Below are 16,645 nucleotides of genomic sequence, written 5' to 3' on the forward strand. Positions count from 1 at the left end.
ATGAATGAGTTGCGGCTGACGCGTGTTGCTCTTCCGCATCCGTCCGCAGCGCAGACGGATTGGGAGAGTGAGATAAGTTTCCGTGCGCGCGCGGTCCAAACCGAAACCGGCAACCTTAAAATTAGCACGCCGGCGTGCTTCAATGCGGCCTGCCGTACCAGATGTCAGTTATCCGAGTGTCCGAGCTACAAGGACGCCTGTATCCTGGCGCTTTTGTGTCGCGCGTTGTTACCGGTTCAGTGCCAGGTTTGGCCGACCGACCGGTCGGGAAGAATTTTTGACAAACGACCAAACCGAATTCTGCGTTGCGTAAGCCGTTCAGGTGACCTTTGGCGATTGGCAATGCGAGGCCGCGAACATGAGAGGATTGTTTTTCGGGGGAAAGCAGTGGAAGGTGATCATGGTGCTTTGCTCCCTGATGATGGAGTAAAATTGACGTCAATTTGCAGTGTTCGAGCGCCACACTGACCTCCCCTCTTTGGCTTCATTCCGTTTCCGTTGTTATGGTCTGTGCAGGGGAATGTGGCGCATAGCAGGGCCCCCAGACCTTGCCCTGATGGTCACGAGAAGGATGAATATTTTTAGAGTATTATATTGCACGCTAAACATTCGAACAATACGCCTACCCCCGAGGTTGGTGATGAAACCGAGATGTCTGTTGCGCGATCGCGATTTTGTGCGCAAATTGGACGCAGGTGATCCACACTTGACACCTGGGAAGATGCACTTACGCTACCTCAGCAAAAAAGGGCAATGTCCATCTCATCGTGTAATCATGCGATAACACTTATCACTGATTCACTGATTTGCAAAGTTATTGCAAAAAAAAAGAGGATGCATTTTTGTACCATGATTTGAAGATAGCGCTTGCTGTCCGTATGGTTTGTCTTATCAAACTGTACAAGCTGAAAGTACGCGCGGTGTGCTAATTCCACAAGTAAGCACCGTTCTTAAACCTTCGCTCCAGTAATCGCTATGTGTGTGTAATCCAGTAATCCAGTATGTGTGTGTTTGTTTGTTAATCTTTATCCAGTCTTACTGGGGGTTAAGACAATACCAAACAAAGCCGACTAAACCGAGCCTCCAGAGAACCCCGTAGATCTTTATGTCATCATGCCCAAGATCTGACGAAACATTGCGACTTTGAAGGTGTTGAAACTGTGGAGCAGAATATACCAGCACTAACAAAATACGCAGCTTCAGTAGTATGCAGTCCTGGACCAACTACGCAGTGTAGTGCTGAGGGGGGTCTTTCGTGATACTCTGCAAAATGCTGATAGCGTTCCAGCCTTATCAGTCCCGTCTTGGGAACGGCCGGAATGACTGGAACGTTTTCGTGTGGAGCACGCACTCCCATTCCGTACGGTCGTTTTACTTACAAGCTTGTAAATAATGCCGTGATTAGAGCGGTCTGTACCTTGGTCCCATAGGTCAAACTTCAAGTATCGAACGTGCAAACGTCCCTTAAAACGGTGGACAGTTTTATCTCGCGTGAGCGTTAACGCTGCATAGTGCCAGGTGTGGACCGTTCCACGCTAAAAGCAAACGAACCCGAATCCGGAAGCCTTTACTTTCGATTTCTGTTCACATTGCTGAAGTTTTGAACGCTTTCGCGTTATGGGAAACCCGTTTCGTTTGCGAGCAACAAAAAAAAAGCAATCTCTGCAACTCCCACCTGTGCCGAACGGGATTCTTGAGCGGGAACTGCGGGCGCGTGGATTTCATTACCATGCAAATCCAAGCGACGCGCCTGGTGCTGCGGTGTTGTCAACTGGTCAAACTGATGCCAAACTGGTTTTTCAGACCCCATGCACAGATGTGCTTACGGTCAAGTTCAGTGTCGAATCCAATGCGGTGGTTCGAGGGTTTTATACAAAAAAGCCAGTAAATAGAGAAGGCATTCATGACTCCTGCGCTTGTGGCTTTACGCCCTTTTTAAATCCCCGCACAGTAGTGTTGGAATGATAAGACGGAAAGGTCTTATCGACAACCGGACCTACTTCAAAGCGTGTGCCAATGTGGGTCCCGGGGCGAATAAATGTTGTGATACGCTTCATGCGTTTGAGACGAGTACGTCAAAATAGTTTCCAGAATGTTGTTCCACTACTATGGCAGAGACTTCCGCGATCTTCATGCACGATAGAACGATGAGAAGTGACAGGGTGTACCGAAGTACGGCTCGGGCTGTAAATTGCGCTGCGATGGTGGGCTAGAACTTGTTCTAGTAGCTGCTCAACACTTGTGCCGGCTGATTCATTAGCCAGTTGCAAATGGCGTAATAAACAATGATTGTTGACAGTTGCTACTCCCACTGCAACGATTCCTCCCGTTCGACAGCACCATTGAGAAAGACGTCATCGTAGAATACTTCAAAAACAAGATTTTTTTTTTACACAGTACATTTATATTCTCTCTCAAAACTGACTTCAATCCAACCTTGAAGACGCTCAGTTTTTGTTCGTTACCAACTGGCGCACGGCAATTGCGGCAAGAATGTAAATTTGCCCAGCACCGATAACCTTTCCACCGACCTGGACGTTCTTGCGATACGGCTTTTTAAAGAAAACAGACGCAGCAACAACAAAAACAAGTCCCTTAAAAAAAGGGCAACGTCCTGCCAGCAAACGATCCCCAACCCCGAAACGAAAAGCCCTTCGATGTGGTATCGTGCAGTAATGCGGGCCCTGTACACGGCCGTCATTACGATTCTACCATAATTGACGTGTGTGTGTGTACATCGTGAACAAAAAGGGGGCCCGACCATTTAGAAAGTGCATTCCGGGCTGGTTTTTCGGACGCAGAACTTAATGATTGTTGTTAATATTAACTCGTTCCCCATTACTCTTCACCTTCACATTTCTTCCAACACAGAGCCACCGTCTTGTGAAATCATATGGTCAGCTAAGGTGGGCCCTCGAACAGCAAGATGGCCGATCAGAAGGAACGCGATCTGGAAGAGGCGGTTGCGATGTAAGAAACCAAAAGCTGCAACCAATTGAACTCAATCGACGATTGATTAATGCTTGACTTTCTACTGCTTTTCTTTGCAGGGAAGCAGTAGCGGCTCCACGTGTCGGGTGCTGCCGGCGGACGATGAAGTACATCGGTGCGTACTGGCGCTCGATGGTAGTCATCGTTGCGCCGATGATTGCGTCGCTCGTGTTCCTGATCGACACCACGCCCGCCTACCGGTGTATGTTTGTCGTGCTGACGATGTCACTGTACTGGGTGACGGAAGCGTTACCGCTGCCCGTTACGTCGATGTTACCGATCGTCCTGTTCCCGGTGCTCGGTGTACTGGAAACCGATCGTACCTGCATGATGTACATGAAGGAAACGATGCTGATGTTTATCGGTGGTATCATCATTGCGCTTGCGGTTGAGTACTGCAATCTGCACAAGCGTGTCGCGTTGAAGGTGATCTCGGTGATCGGTTGTAGCCAGCGGCGCCTCAACTTTGGCCTAACGGTGGTAACGATGTTCGTTTCGATGTGGATTTCGAACACGGCTGCTGTCGCGATGATGTGTCCAATTATGCAGGCTGTGCTGGAGGAGCTAGAATCGGTACGTTTGAGAGTTGTCGCAAAAATGCTTAAAAGCTGAAATTAATTTAGATTCTTTAAAAACTTCCAAATTCCAGCAAGGACTGTGCCAGATGTACGAACGCAGGAAGAAGACGGGCGAAGAGGAGGGCATGCTCGGCAAGGACAAGGTGGACGATGAGTAAGTTGTCAAACGATCGCTCCTTGCAACACCAATTCCAAACGTGCTAATACCTGCAAACCTTTGCCTTTCAGCACCCCGCGGCCAACAAAGACGACCCTCTGCTACTTCCTCGGTGCTGCCTACGCGTCCACGCTTGGCGGCTGCGGTACGATCGTCGGGTCCGGCGTGAACCTTACCTTCAAGGGCATTTACGAAAGTCGCTTCCCGACCGCACCCGGTATCGATTTCCCGAAGTTTATGTTCTACAACGTTCCGGGCATGTTGCTGTACACGTTCCTCACCTGGGTTTACCTGCAGTGGCTGTACATGGGAATGTTCAGGTAGAGTAGGGCTGGCACGTGACTTCCCGTCCGTTTCCGATTAGGATGATTGACAGAGGAATCTTTTTGGTATTTTTTTTTTACATTGTTGCCCAACACAGACCCAACAGTCCCGAAGCGAAGGCAGCTGACATTGGTGCGGAGGGTGAGGCGGTGGCGAAGCGTGTCATCGAGACACGGTACAAGGAGCTCGGACCGATGACGTCACACGAGAAGAGTGTCGCTTTTCTGTTTATCGTCGCCGTGGTGCTGTTCTTTACCCGCGAACCAGGATTCATTACCGGTTGGGCCGACGTGCTGAACACGGTGTAAGTGAAGATCTGATACAGAAAGAGAAAGCATTAGAAAAAGATCGTATTTAAATGTTTTTTTGTTTGTTGGAACATTACAGCAAGATCAAGGATGCGACGCCGGCGATGTTCATCGTGATAGTGCTGTTCATGATACCTGCCAACTGGCGCTGTCTGAAGTTCTGCCGCAGCAATCCAGGTAGCGAGGGAGCTTCAATGTCAAGAGACTTCATTATCAAAACATGCATACTAATCTTAAACTCTCTTCCAGGACGTCTCCCAACGGAAGCCACGCCCGGACTGATTACCTGGAAGTTCATCAACCAGAAAGTACCGTGGAGTCTTATCTTCCTGCTCGGCGGAGGCTTTGCCCTGGCTGAAGGTGGCCGCGTATCTGGCATGTCCGCCCTGCTGGGTCAATCACTCGCTGGACTGAAGACGCTTCCTCCTCTACTACTCCTGTTCGTGGTGTGTCTGACAGCGCAGACACTGACGGAATTCACCTCGAATGTGGCCATCTGTAATGTCATTCTGCCCGTGCTCGCCGAAATGGTACGTTTGAGAAGATTGATACCTAATGCAAGCATTACTTCTAATTCATTTACAAACCCCTTCTTTTAGGCAATTGCGATCGAAATTCACCCCCTGTATCTGATGTTCCCGGCGGCCATGTCGTGCAGCTTTGCCTTCCACATGCCAGTAGGAACGCCTCCGAACGCGATCGTCGCCGGTGTCGGCAACATTGCGATCAAGGATATGGCGGTGGCCGGCATCGGACCGTCGATATTCACGCTGCTCGTCATCTGGGCCAGCTTCCCGACGTGGGGTGCCGTCGTTTACCCCGAGCTGGCGACCTTCCCCGACTGGGCACGGCCCGTCATCACGAACGCGACGCTAAACTAAAGGGGAACACAGTGACATAGTCTAAATTTGAGTTGAAGATGCGTCCTTCTTATTTCATTTTCACATACCGGCAGATTGTGTAATGTACTTCGGATTCTTAGTGCGGCTTGGTACACGTGCGTTATACATACATACATATATTTTTTTACACATCTTACTTTAGAACACGGTGTACCAAAACATGTGCCAAAAGTTTGCCAAAACCTGAACTGGAAGCAGGAGATGAGTTCAAACTGGAAGAAAGGGCACGCAAAAAGCAAAAACAAGCAAGAAAAACGAGAGGAGATGCATTTATTGGAATAACTGCCACTGGTATGAAGGCGCCAGCAGAGCTCCGTGATGCATTTTCAAACCCCGAAGTGTTTAGTTCAACGAGACAGAGAATTTGTGCAAATCAATTGCATGGGATCCTATGGGTTTGGTGTACTTACCAGTCCCCCTGTAATAAAATCCTGAAGTAGCGCTGGCCTGATGGACCGGATGGTTAAACATTTTGTGAGCGAAGTCTTCCAGTGTATGTGTATAGTGAGTGAAAAGTAGGATGAATTCCGGCCAGAGGGCAGCAGCAGCAGTAGCAGCAGCAAACGAGAGAACAATGAGCTACTTAGTGTGATGGTGACTGAGAAGGGAACAGATTTTTATTGTTTTTTTCACAAACCCTCAACAACTAAACCATCAGACCAGGAAGACATTAGTTGAAATGAGCAGAGAGAGAGGGACAAAGAGAGAAAGAGGGAAAGAATTATTTTTTCTTATGTTTTTCGCCAATAGGAACAAAGTAAAAGGAAAAAAAACGAAAACAAACTATGCAAACTATAAAACAGAAGCGGTAAAATGTAGAGATAATAAATAAATATACGATTATTGTTAATTTATGTAGTCGATTCTTTTCGAGAAGTGGGTGTTTTTTCTATTTTTTACAGACATTTAGCCTGCTATACTATACTATTCCTCACTAATACAAGAGCAATTTGAAGCCTGTAGAACGAGGGCCGGTAAATTGTTTAACTAAAGGACCAGATTAATAGATTGAGATTTCTGACATATGATTTTAATTTGTGATACATAATTGGCCGGTCTCATGGTACAGTCGTCAACACGTACGACTTAACACCATGCGCACGACTTAACAACATGAATGACTATCCTGCTATGGGGGCAATTCAAAAGTCATTGAAAGCCAACCCCACAAGTGGTACAGGCAGGCTTTGACCGACAACGGTTGTTGAGCCAACAGAAGAAGATATATAATAATAATAATATCATCTAGCGGGAATAAAAACAAAATTAAGCAATACCAGCCTTTCCTTCTATACCAAGGAAACCGTCTATCCTTCTTAAACAAATTTAAAAAGCTTTTTAAATTATTCCATATTGAATAGCTTCAACATATTGTATCCAATAAAATCAAACTAATCATGAAGCGAAAAAGAAAAAGTTCTTCTAATGCCAAGCGTTCTATAGACCGAGTTGACCAAGTCCAGAATGTGATCATGAAAACATATCTTGTTGTTAATAGACACGCCTAGATCACGAGTTACTGAGACTTGATTTAAAGGACAACCATCAATGGTGTAGTCGCCGGTCCAAGGCAGTGATGATGCTATGAATGGTTCCCCCAACGCGTATGTCCCTTCAGGAATAACTACACTAGTTATTCTCTTCTTGGCTCGCTGCAGGACTCTAAAAGGTTAGTGAGAGGACCCAAGTGGAAAACAGCGTATTATCTTGGAATGGTCGTTACTTGGGACAACAACATCTGCTCCGAAATTTGAAGACGCATTGTGTAGGAGAATCGTGCTAGAATAGTTTTCTGCTAAGATTTTAAAGTCTTTGAGAAAACATCAAATGTGAGATATATTGCATACTGATTCGTTCAGGCACTAGGCGCATCCTGGATCAGAGAGAGCGAGGGAGAGATCGAGAGAGAGAGAGAGAGAGAGAGAGAGAGAAAGATAGAGAGAAATAAAATGGCGAAGAAAGCCTTCTAGACTACTTTCATCACGTCTGGCGAGGAAACGATCATGCTCATCGATCACCCCTTGCAAGTGCGCCATCAATCACACCAATCGCCCGGCTCAAGGAAATACGAGCCCTTGCCGATGAGTGACTGCGTTAATGGGATTATGACATCAGCCCTTCTCATAGCCGCTTATCACCCGTTCCTTTCGAATCGTGCGTTATAAATTATACTCTCAGAAACGCCGCACGCCCCGGGAAAAAGTAATGTGAAAACAAATTACCAACTAATGGGAGCAAACAAACCCAATGATGGGAAAGGAGGGGAAACAAAAGTCCAACCCATCCGCATGGGCCGACAAACGCCACTATCGCACGCTATCAGTGGTACAAATTGAAATTTCTTAGTTTTTGTAAATATCAGAAGTGGAAAACAACACCGCACGCGAATGCAGCAGGATCGTACGTGTCGGTGTTTGGTAAATATATGTGGAAGTTGTAGTTTCCAGACCTTCCTCCGTTAACCCGGCACAAAAAACCTTTCCGCCGATGACGTACGATAAGGCGAATGGGATCAAAGTGAGTGCATGTGTGTTTGTAAGTGGTTACGATTGAATTTTAATTACATTGGTTTTAATAGTTTACTGTGCGGCAGTTTTTGTGATCCTCTCTGAAAAAAAAACACACACCATCACTGTTGTTGTAATTGCCTTTAGTACCTTTTTAAAAAGCGAACGTCACAGTTGGATTATTTTTAATTAATGAGAGTGAATGTTTGCGCACTCGTCGCTAATTTCAAACGCAACAAGTGTGAAGTGAATGGAAACCAGCATTAGTGAGAGAATTATCGGGCGCTGCGATGGGTTTCTGCACCAAAAATGTTTGAAGGTTGCCAAAGACTGCCACGCGATCATCGTACGTGCCTGGCCCGAACCAATGCCATCCATTGACCTGCTGTTGTCCGCTGTTTCCTGTTTTTTTTGTTGTCTTGGCAACGTGATCGATCCTCGATCCATTACGTACGTCACTACATCGTACGTGAGGCCCTTTTTCCCTACGCCCAGCGTATCAACGCCCTACTGCAGTCGTCATCGAACATTGGTATTTTTGTAGAATTAGGAACCATTTTCAGACGTAGACGAAACAAATAAAAAAGAACCCTATCCCTATCAGCGATTGACCGCTGCAACGTCCTACGATGACGCATAATCGTCATCAACGACGCATTTAACAAACGCTGGCCGGTATAAAAGAACACGAAAAACGACACTTTACAAGATTAGTGACTAATAAAATTAATAGCTGGGTCAAGGATAAGGCCCACTGAAATAGCAGCCCGTTGGACGGCAGAAGACGTTGAACCGGGCCCCAGGCCCGTTGATAAAGCTTGCCGGCTTGCATCACATTTAATGAGGAGGACACGCTGATTTGTCGTCTGAATGATCGACAGGACGGAGAGGACGGAAATACATCGCGATTCTGGTACTTGGTTGGAGTGCAGTGATCTTGTGCCCGTCCTTCGGGGTGGATTGAACAGTTTCCTTCCATGGGGAAGTACGTTAAACAAATACGCCGTGGATCGTTGTGCTTAGAGGTTATTCGTGATACTTCAAGAAAAACGGACGAAAGGTACAAATAGTTTTGTAAGTTTTTTTTTGCATTTTGTTTTTATTTAAAATAAATGGATTGGTATCTAGACTAAATTTTGGAATGATCAAAACAGTTAATTGAATAAAATATTTGTCCTTGGAAAACATCCGAAGTGTTTGGGCTATGCAAGCGTGTAAATAAAGTCTAAAAAAGGGCATTTCAATCTTCTTTGAGGCTCATCCATAAATTATGTTACGCTAAAAATATAAATGTTTTAATCATCCATTCATTCATCATGTATTTCAATAGAGCCTACTTTCAGCAGACACATTAGTAGGCCGCATAGGGCCTCTGTTAACCTCTAATCTGTCACTGTACGTGTTGTTACGTGACACGTGACAATGTTTCACCCCCCTTCCTACTCTCCCTCCCGCGTTATGTACCCTGATTTATTTAATTGAGCATCACGTAGCTTATGGACGATCCCTTACAAGCAAATCATACTTCTGTTGTAGTATACTGCCGAAATAAGGTAACCAAATCGTTCCTGCCCTATCCACAGTGCCTCACTTCGATGACGAAAGCATCCAAACGGATCACTATTAATGATAAATTGGGGGAAGAGTGTGTACTACACTTCCCAGAACTATTGGACCTTCCAAAACTACCCTTAATCTCGGACCCGATAATAAGGGGATTCAATTTATTGCCCTAGCAACGCTAACGACCTCCGATTACCGCTACCTCCACCTAAGCCCGAGCGCCCACCCACCAAGCGCCTGACCATCGGCGGGTGTGTCTGTGTGCACTTAACCTTATAATGCATTTTTTTTTTCAAATTTAGGTCGTGTAAGGGCATGTTTGCGTGAGCTGGCGTGCAGATAAGCAACCAAACCCTTGAGCCATCTCGACAGCGCGATCTGGTTGATGGCCGCCCGCGTCCAAACGCTGTATAAAGCCCGATCATTTCGCTCGATAGCGTTGATAGTGCGTGTTTGAAAAAGGGCGCATCAACGCTTACTGTGTGTAGCTGGAGAGCAACAAAAACATCCACAGCTACTTCAATTGGTTTCTTTTTTTTCGCACTCAGTTAGCGAGCATTCTAGCACACCCAACGCGGGAACTGTTCGTTCAACCTGCTTGTTGTACTCGAAATTTAAACAGCTGTAGACACATTGCCCGTGCGCCCCTCCCCCAAAGGGGAGACACACCGGGAATGGAGCAAAATTCAGCGTAGTAGAACACAGCCACACTACATAATCGGAAAGCATCGGCACGGCGGGAACGAAGCGGAGGGCAAGCAGGAGTCGATCGGGCGGCGGCATCAAACACACACACACACACCGCACGCGCTTGGCTCGTATCAATCATAAAGGATGCTTTTTTAGTGTCCGGCCCCATTCATTCAGCTTCCGCCGATCGAAGGAGACCGCCGCGGTGGTGGCGAGATTGTGTAAAGGCCTGCTGCGACACCTTCCGCCCGTAGTAGGAAGATACGAGTTGTGTTTGTGGCGCGAACCACACTGAAGTGAAGTGAACGTGTGAAGGGGTGGGGAAAAGATCCGTTCCGGTAGTGCCATTTTGGGACGGTTAATCGGTGGAGCGCGTGTTCGCCCTTCACCGAGAACGTGTGCTGTGTGTCGCGTGTTCCGCCTGTTCTGGGGGAGGGAGGAGGGTGCCGAGAAGCGTCCCAATTGAACGGTGTGATAAAGCCGTTCAGGCAGTCGAGATTCACCTCCGAACCGGTACGGATCACATTAGACAAGGGGGAGTTTTAGTGGGGAACTCTGTGATCGCTGTCCGGTGCTTTTATGTTCTCCGGTGCGGTCTGTGAATGTGTTTAGAAGTCGATCGATAGTGTGTAGCAAAAGCAATGGCCGAGGCACCGATTGTGATTAAGAAGGAACAGCTAACACTACAGCTAGATCCACCACTGTAAGTGCTTTCGTGTGATCGTGTAAGCGTGTAAAAAGTGTTATTCATATGTTTTCCATCTACAAAACCACACAGGACACAACTGCCGGAAGGATGCGGCCGACGGATGTGCCTGTTTATGGGCGTGTACTGGAAGACGCTGCTAGTGCTGCTGGTTCCACTCATAGCCGCGTCCGTCTTCCTGGTCGATACATCGCCCCCGTTCCGCTGCATGTACATCGTGATGGTGATGGGAGTGTTCTGGATAACGGAGGCACTACCACTGCCCATCACCTCCATGCTGCCGATCGTGCTGTTCCCGCTGATGGGCATCCTGGACACGAACAGGACGTGCATGATGTACATGAAGGACACGATGCTGATGTTCATCGGTGGTATCGTGATGGCGCTGGCCGTCGAGTACTGTAACCTTCACAAGCGCGTTGCCCTGAAGGTGATCTCCGTGATTGGGTGTAGCCAGCGGCGGCTTACCTTTGGCCTGACCATGGTGACGATGTTCGTCTCGATGTGGATCTCCAATACGGCCACCGTCGCGATGATGTGCCCGATCGTACAGGCTGTGCTGGAGGAGCTCGAAGCGGTCAGTAGCAGTGCGAACTAGAAACATTCCTATTGATAGTACAACTAAACCTTACGCTCGTTCTTCCTGACCTTTCCAGCAAGGACTGTGCAAGATTAACGAAAAGCCAAAGTCGGTCGAAGGATCCTGCACGGAACGGGATGAAGAGTAAGTGTGTGTGTGTTTTTGTGTGGTAAGGTAAACAGCTATTTCAATGTCAACCTTTTTTGCTATGCAGACTTCCGCGACCAACGAAGATCACGATGTGCTACTACATCGGTACGGCCTATGCAGCAACGTGCGGTGGCGTTGGGACGATCGTCGGCTCTGGCGTGAATCTGACGCTGAAGGGCATCTACGAGAGCCGATTTCCCGAGGCACCAGGGATTGATTTCCCCTCCTTTATGTTCTACAACATCCCGGGAATGTTGCTGTTCACCTTCCTTACCTGGGTGTGGTTGCAGTGGCTGTTTATGGGACTGTTTAGGTAATGTTGGAATGTACTGAAGGTAAAGAAATTCAGGAGATACTCACAAAAAGTCTCCGTCAATTACAGACCCAACAGTGAGGATGCCCGTGCCGCCAACATCGGTCCCGAGGGTGAGGCCGTCGCTGAGCGGGTGATTGAAAACCGGCTCCGTGAACTTGGCCCCATGACGTCGCACGAGATTGGAGTGGCTTTCTTCTTCGTCCTTTCGGTTGTGCTGTACTTTACCCGCGAGCCTGGCTTCATGATGGGATGGGCCGATCTGGTACCGGATGTGTGAGTGTGACTCCCGAACACAATTCTTGTTCCGTTTTATTGAATAGTCACGTGGTTTTGGGGATTTCTTTTGCAGCAAAATCAAAGACGCCACTCCCGCCATCTTCGTCGTGATCATGCTGTTCATCGTGCCGGCCGACTGGAACTGTCTCGCCTTCTTCCACAAGGGTGGCGGTAAGTTTGCGTACAAGTCTTGCGTGCAATAGCGTTGCGTACAGGCGTGTCCACGCGCTTTCAAGCTTTACCTAAGCGGAGCTTTCGCGTGTCCATTGCTTGACAATCCCTGAGTGCTTGGCACCGGCTATATCTTTTATGTTTTTGTTCCGTTTTGGTAGGCCGCCTGCCCAAAAAAGCTTCCCCTGGGCTGATCACGTGGCGCTTCATCAACCAAAAGACGCCCTGGAGCTTGCTGTTTCTGCTCGGCGGAGGGTTTGCCCTTGCCGAGGGTGGTCGCACTTCCGGCATGTCGGCCCTGCTTGGCCAGTCGCTGGCAGGGTTGAAGGTGCTTCCGCCGCTGCTGCTGCTGTTTGTGCTGTGCGTGGTCGGTGAATTCCTCACCGAGTTTACCTCGAACGTGGCGATCTGCAACGTGGTGCTACCGGTGCTAGCGGAAGTGGTACGGTCTCGCCCGCTTTTCATGTGTCTGTCTTGTGTTTGGCTTACAATAACGTGACACAATGTATCTTTCAGGCAATCGCAATTGAAATTCATCCCCTGTACCTGATGTTTCCGGTCGCGATGGTGTGTAGCTTCTCGTTCCATCTGCCGGTCGGTACGCCACCGAACGCGATCGTGGCCGGGGTGGGCAACATCCGGATCAAGGATATGGCCGTCGCCGGCATTGGACCGTCCATCTTTACGCTGCTCATCAGCTGGGCCAGCTTCCCGACCTGGGGCAGCATTATCTATCCCGAGCTGGCGCACTTCCCCGACTGGGCGCGGCCCCTGAACGAGACGGCACTGTAGCGAAGTGCTCCCCCTTGTTGCTCACTGACGGTATTGAGGAGGATGTTGTATTGTTTATTTGTTTATTGTACGTGCCATTCGATATGTAAGCGATTAGAGTGTAGAGCCTAGAATGTAATAAACGTTTCGTGGAAACTTGTTCTCGCGGTAGGGAGAATCGGCAGGCGCACGCTCGTGGCGTGCAGTTTCACATGCAAATTAATGTTTAATTTTCAAGCGCACATCAAGACACTTGTTTATTGACCATCGTTTCGTTGTTCGCTTCACAACCGCCCTTTGACACGTGTCATAACAGATGCCCACTAGCGTGGACCAAGGTCTTGGCATTAAAATTCAACAAACAACTGGCCCTCGCCATCACGAAACTGGACAATAATCTCCCTCATTGTAGCAGGGCAGCCGCTGTTTGTCCTTTTCCGGCCGTTCCACCCCAACCTGTCCACCGTCCTCGTCCACACAGTAGCACTCGCCGCGCCGGCATGCCAACCGCTTGTAGTTCCCGTTCGGGCAACACTCGGGCACCTCCAGGCTTTTGCTATCGATCAGCAGCTTTCTCGCACGGGCACATTCTGCAACAAACAAACAAGGCAATTAATTTGCACCCCGTGTCATTTTGAACGATTTTTGTCAAGGTTTCATAAGCCCCAAACGCTTACTGCAGTTCATGGTCGTTGCTAGGCGTGAGTTGACTGGCGCCCGGTAGCTCTCGATCGGAGCACCGTCCCGGTCGGAACAGTACAGGTAGCCACCGGTCGGATGGAGCTGGATGCGATCGTAGAACCCGTCCGGCTGGCAGATGTCACGCTCGAACTCCAGCACGTTGTAGTCTTCCGTCGCGTACTCGCTGATGTCGTAGATTTGGGTGATCTTGACGTTTTCGCAGTCCCGCAAGTAGGTCGTATTTTCGTGCAGCCTTTTATCGACTGGAGCGGGAAGGAGGTGATTTAATAATGAATGCAGTTTATGAGAAAGGGGAGATCAATTATTGCTACATACAGCACGGTAGCGCGGAAAGACCTCGGGTAACGTTGCGAAGGTCAGAAGTTGGACGACCGGTGTGCATGTCCACGCAGACACACATATCGTCGACGCACTGCAGCTGATCGAACGATCCTTTCGAGTCACAGCGTGACGTCAGTACGGGATATTGCGAGTTGAGCAGCGTGCGTGCCTTTGCCGCCAGTCGGGAGCATTCTGGGGATAATTTCAATGTATTACAATATCTTTGGAAGAGATCTTTGAATGATAATTTTTTAAGTTCTTACCACATCTCATCGAGATCTGAATGCTTGCGGTGTGGACGGCCTCCCCAAAGATCCGTTTACCCTCTTCATCCACACAGTAACAGCTGAAAGAGAGAGAGAACAACTCATCAGAAGCTTTCCTAAAAATACCAGGCTATCCATTACTTACGTCTGTCCTGGAATGCATCTAACTGGCTGAAAGTTTCCATCCCCATCACACTCTGGACGTTGCATCAGATGCCCAATCAAGCCGGCCTGCCGTTGATCGTCAAATTGCTTCTGGGCCGTATAGCACTTGCTCGATTCAAGCACTGGCCACAAAATGATCTTCATTCAATATTTCACTCCAAACTAGAACTATCACAATACTTACTCGGTTGACAGGTGGGATGCTCATCACCTTCCGCCACCTTACAGTACAACCCCGGGCCACAGATACCAGCCGGCACTGGGTAACCCAACCCGCCCACCGAACAGTCATCGCCAAGCTTTAGGTTCTCCACACAGGTCTTACAGCAGGAGCAAGGGGTCGCCGACGGGAAGATGATCCCATTGTGCGTAGCATTCTGCACTCGGCAAGCCGTTTTCAGTGCATCACACTCGTTGCTTTCTCGGTAGTTCTACAAACGGAGGAACAATTTATTGATAAAAGCACACACCGTGTGACGTTGCAGATACAGCTACTCACGTCACAAAAGTCTTCGGTGCAGACGTAATTCTTTGCCAGCTCGAGTTGCTGGGCCAGTGTTACCGTTGCGAGGAAAAGCAACCCCAAAACAAGCGCGTTGGATAATCGGAACATCTTTACGATGCGGTTCAAACTGCAATCGAATGCCACTTTCTCCGATACGGCTGAGGCGTTTGTGAACAGAAGACTGAATTTGGTGATAAATCACCTTCCCCGTTTGGTGTGTCCCGCTATTGCGGTGCAATCAGTGACAACAAGTGCCACAGATAACGATTGATAAGGCGATGGTTGGTACGAAAGTCGACATTGCGTGTCTTTTATGGCAGCTTTTTGCCACAAGAGGCTTAAGTGTGTAAAAGTAGTTGCGTTGTTAAGTTTATGGCGTTCAGTGTTCAGTGTGAAGCAATACGTTGTTACTATTAGGAAAGATTTTGATTCTGTAAAACTAATTAATTTAGTCCGGCTACAGAACTACGCAACATAATTTTTATGATGTCAAATACCTCCAGAGAGCATTCGTTTTTTTTTTCGTTTTAAAACAACGTAATTTACAGGAGCCTAAAAAATTTGAAGAGCAAATTTCGTGAAACTTTTTCCGAACTCAAACCGGTCCTGGAATTGATTCCAAACCCTTGTTGGTTATGGAATTGATTCCAAAAACATAATGATCTTAGAATTGATCTTGAACACATTTCATCAGTGGATCTTATACTGAAGCTAGTTAAGTCCTGATTCAGATTCTAAACATATTGTATTCCTGGAATGGATCCTGAACTCATACAGGTTCTGGAGAAATGGCCTTGAATATTGACCAGTATTACTGGAACAAATCATGAACCCTTCCCGGCATTAGAATTAAGAGTTTATGGTCTTTAAAGGGGTTCTGAACCCATACCCGTTCTGAAACAGTTCCCGAATCGATATTGGGTCTGTATCTGATCCTGAACTTATAGCGGTCTTTAAATTTAGGCAGATGTCATAAAGTTATAGAAGTCATACAGCTCTTCAAACGATTCCTCAATTCATGCCGTTGCTGGAATCGATACTGAACTTAGCTCAATTAAAACACTGTACCTGAACCTCTCTCAGTCAAGGAACAAGGAACAACTGTCCAGGTCCAGAAACAGTACAAGCCGGTAGCAGACTCTGGTACTGTTGAACGAAACATTTCCGGCAGTAGTTATTTGAAAAAAAGCAGCGTAAAATAACAAATGCATTTTATGCAATCCCTTACAAGCACTGGTAGAGTGGGATAAGGGCTTTGAAGTTAAACAAAATCAAACCAAACAGTGTAAAAGAAATGATTTACATGATTGACAGAAATCGTAATTACTTTGGTAATAACACAACTTTACTTTGTGCTAAAAGGAATAAATTTGTATCGTTTTTGAGGGTTTATTGTTGTAAATTCTTCCCAAAAGAGATGACTCATAGAACACGTCTTAGTACTCGTACAAACACGGTTTAACACTTTTCTACCATCAGCAATGCATGTTCCATTCACATTTCGGTAAACTGGAACGCGTCCCACGGTAGGAAACGTTCTTTGCTTTTTCGGAACACATCACCTCAATTGACATTCCCAGTATGTTCCGGACGTCAACAAACCCTCGGCACGCAACGGGACAGCCATCAACAGGTGCGTCGCCGGCATTCTGTTTGGCGTACATAAACAACGGCAACGGCAGGGCTGGCTGACGAA

General features: G+C 47.6%; 3 protein-coding genes across 3 annotated transcripts; 2 read left to right on the forward strand and 1 right to left on the reverse strand.

Moving 5' to 3' along the window:
• The first annotated feature begins 2,871 nt into the window (after positions 1 to 2,871).
• On the forward strand, positions 2,872 to 6,114 carry LOC120900176 (protein I'm not dead yet-like). Its single transcript, XM_040306840.1, has 8 exons — positions 2,872 to 2,970; positions 3,051 to 3,564; positions 3,641 to 3,723; positions 3,798 to 4,046; positions 4,148 to 4,354; positions 4,438 to 4,535; positions 4,608 to 4,888; positions 4,958 to 6,114. Exons 1-8 carry the CDS (start codon positions 2,927 to 2,929, stop codon positions 5,237 to 5,239), a joined length of 1,758 nt encoding a protein of 585 aa, XP_040162774.1. The 5' UTR covers positions 2,872 to 2,926; the 3' UTR covers positions 5,240 to 6,114.
• Positions 6,115 to 9,871: 3,757 nt separating this feature from the next.
• On the forward strand, positions 9,872 to 13,209 carry LOC120895551 (protein I'm not dead yet-like). Its single transcript, XM_040299038.1, has 8 exons — positions 9,872 to 10,723; positions 10,799 to 11,303; positions 11,383 to 11,450; positions 11,521 to 11,769; positions 11,839 to 12,045; positions 12,122 to 12,219; positions 12,381 to 12,661; positions 12,736 to 13,209. Exons 1-8 carry the CDS (start codon positions 10,662 to 10,664, stop codon positions 13,009 to 13,011), a joined length of 1,746 nt encoding a protein of 581 aa, XP_040154972.1. The 5' UTR covers positions 9,872 to 10,661; the 3' UTR covers positions 13,012 to 13,209.
• Positions 13,210 to 13,215: 6 nt separating this feature from the next.
• On the reverse strand, positions 13,216 to 15,186 carry LOC120895552 (thyroglobulin-like). Its single transcript, XM_040299040.1, has 7 exons — positions 14,944 to 15,186; positions 14,629 to 14,875; positions 14,425 to 14,566; positions 14,277 to 14,359; positions 14,008 to 14,205; positions 13,668 to 13,934; positions 13,216 to 13,580 (listed from the first exon to the last, which is right to left on the reverse strand). Exons 1-7 carry the CDS (start codon positions 15,055 to 15,057, stop codon positions 13,369 to 13,371), a joined length of 1,263 nt encoding a protein of 420 aa, XP_040154974.1. The 5' UTR covers positions 15,058 to 15,186; the 3' UTR covers positions 13,216 to 13,368.
• Positions 15,187 to 16,645: the final 1,459 nt, after the last annotated feature.

This window comes from Anopheles arabiensis, chromosome 2, assembly GCF_016920715.1.
Source record: "Anopheles arabiensis isolate DONGOLA chromosome 2, AaraD3, whole genome shotgun sequence".
In the NCBI taxonomy this organism is placed as follows: domain Eukaryota; kingdom Metazoa; phylum Arthropoda; class Insecta; order Diptera; family Culicidae; genus Anopheles; species Anopheles arabiensis.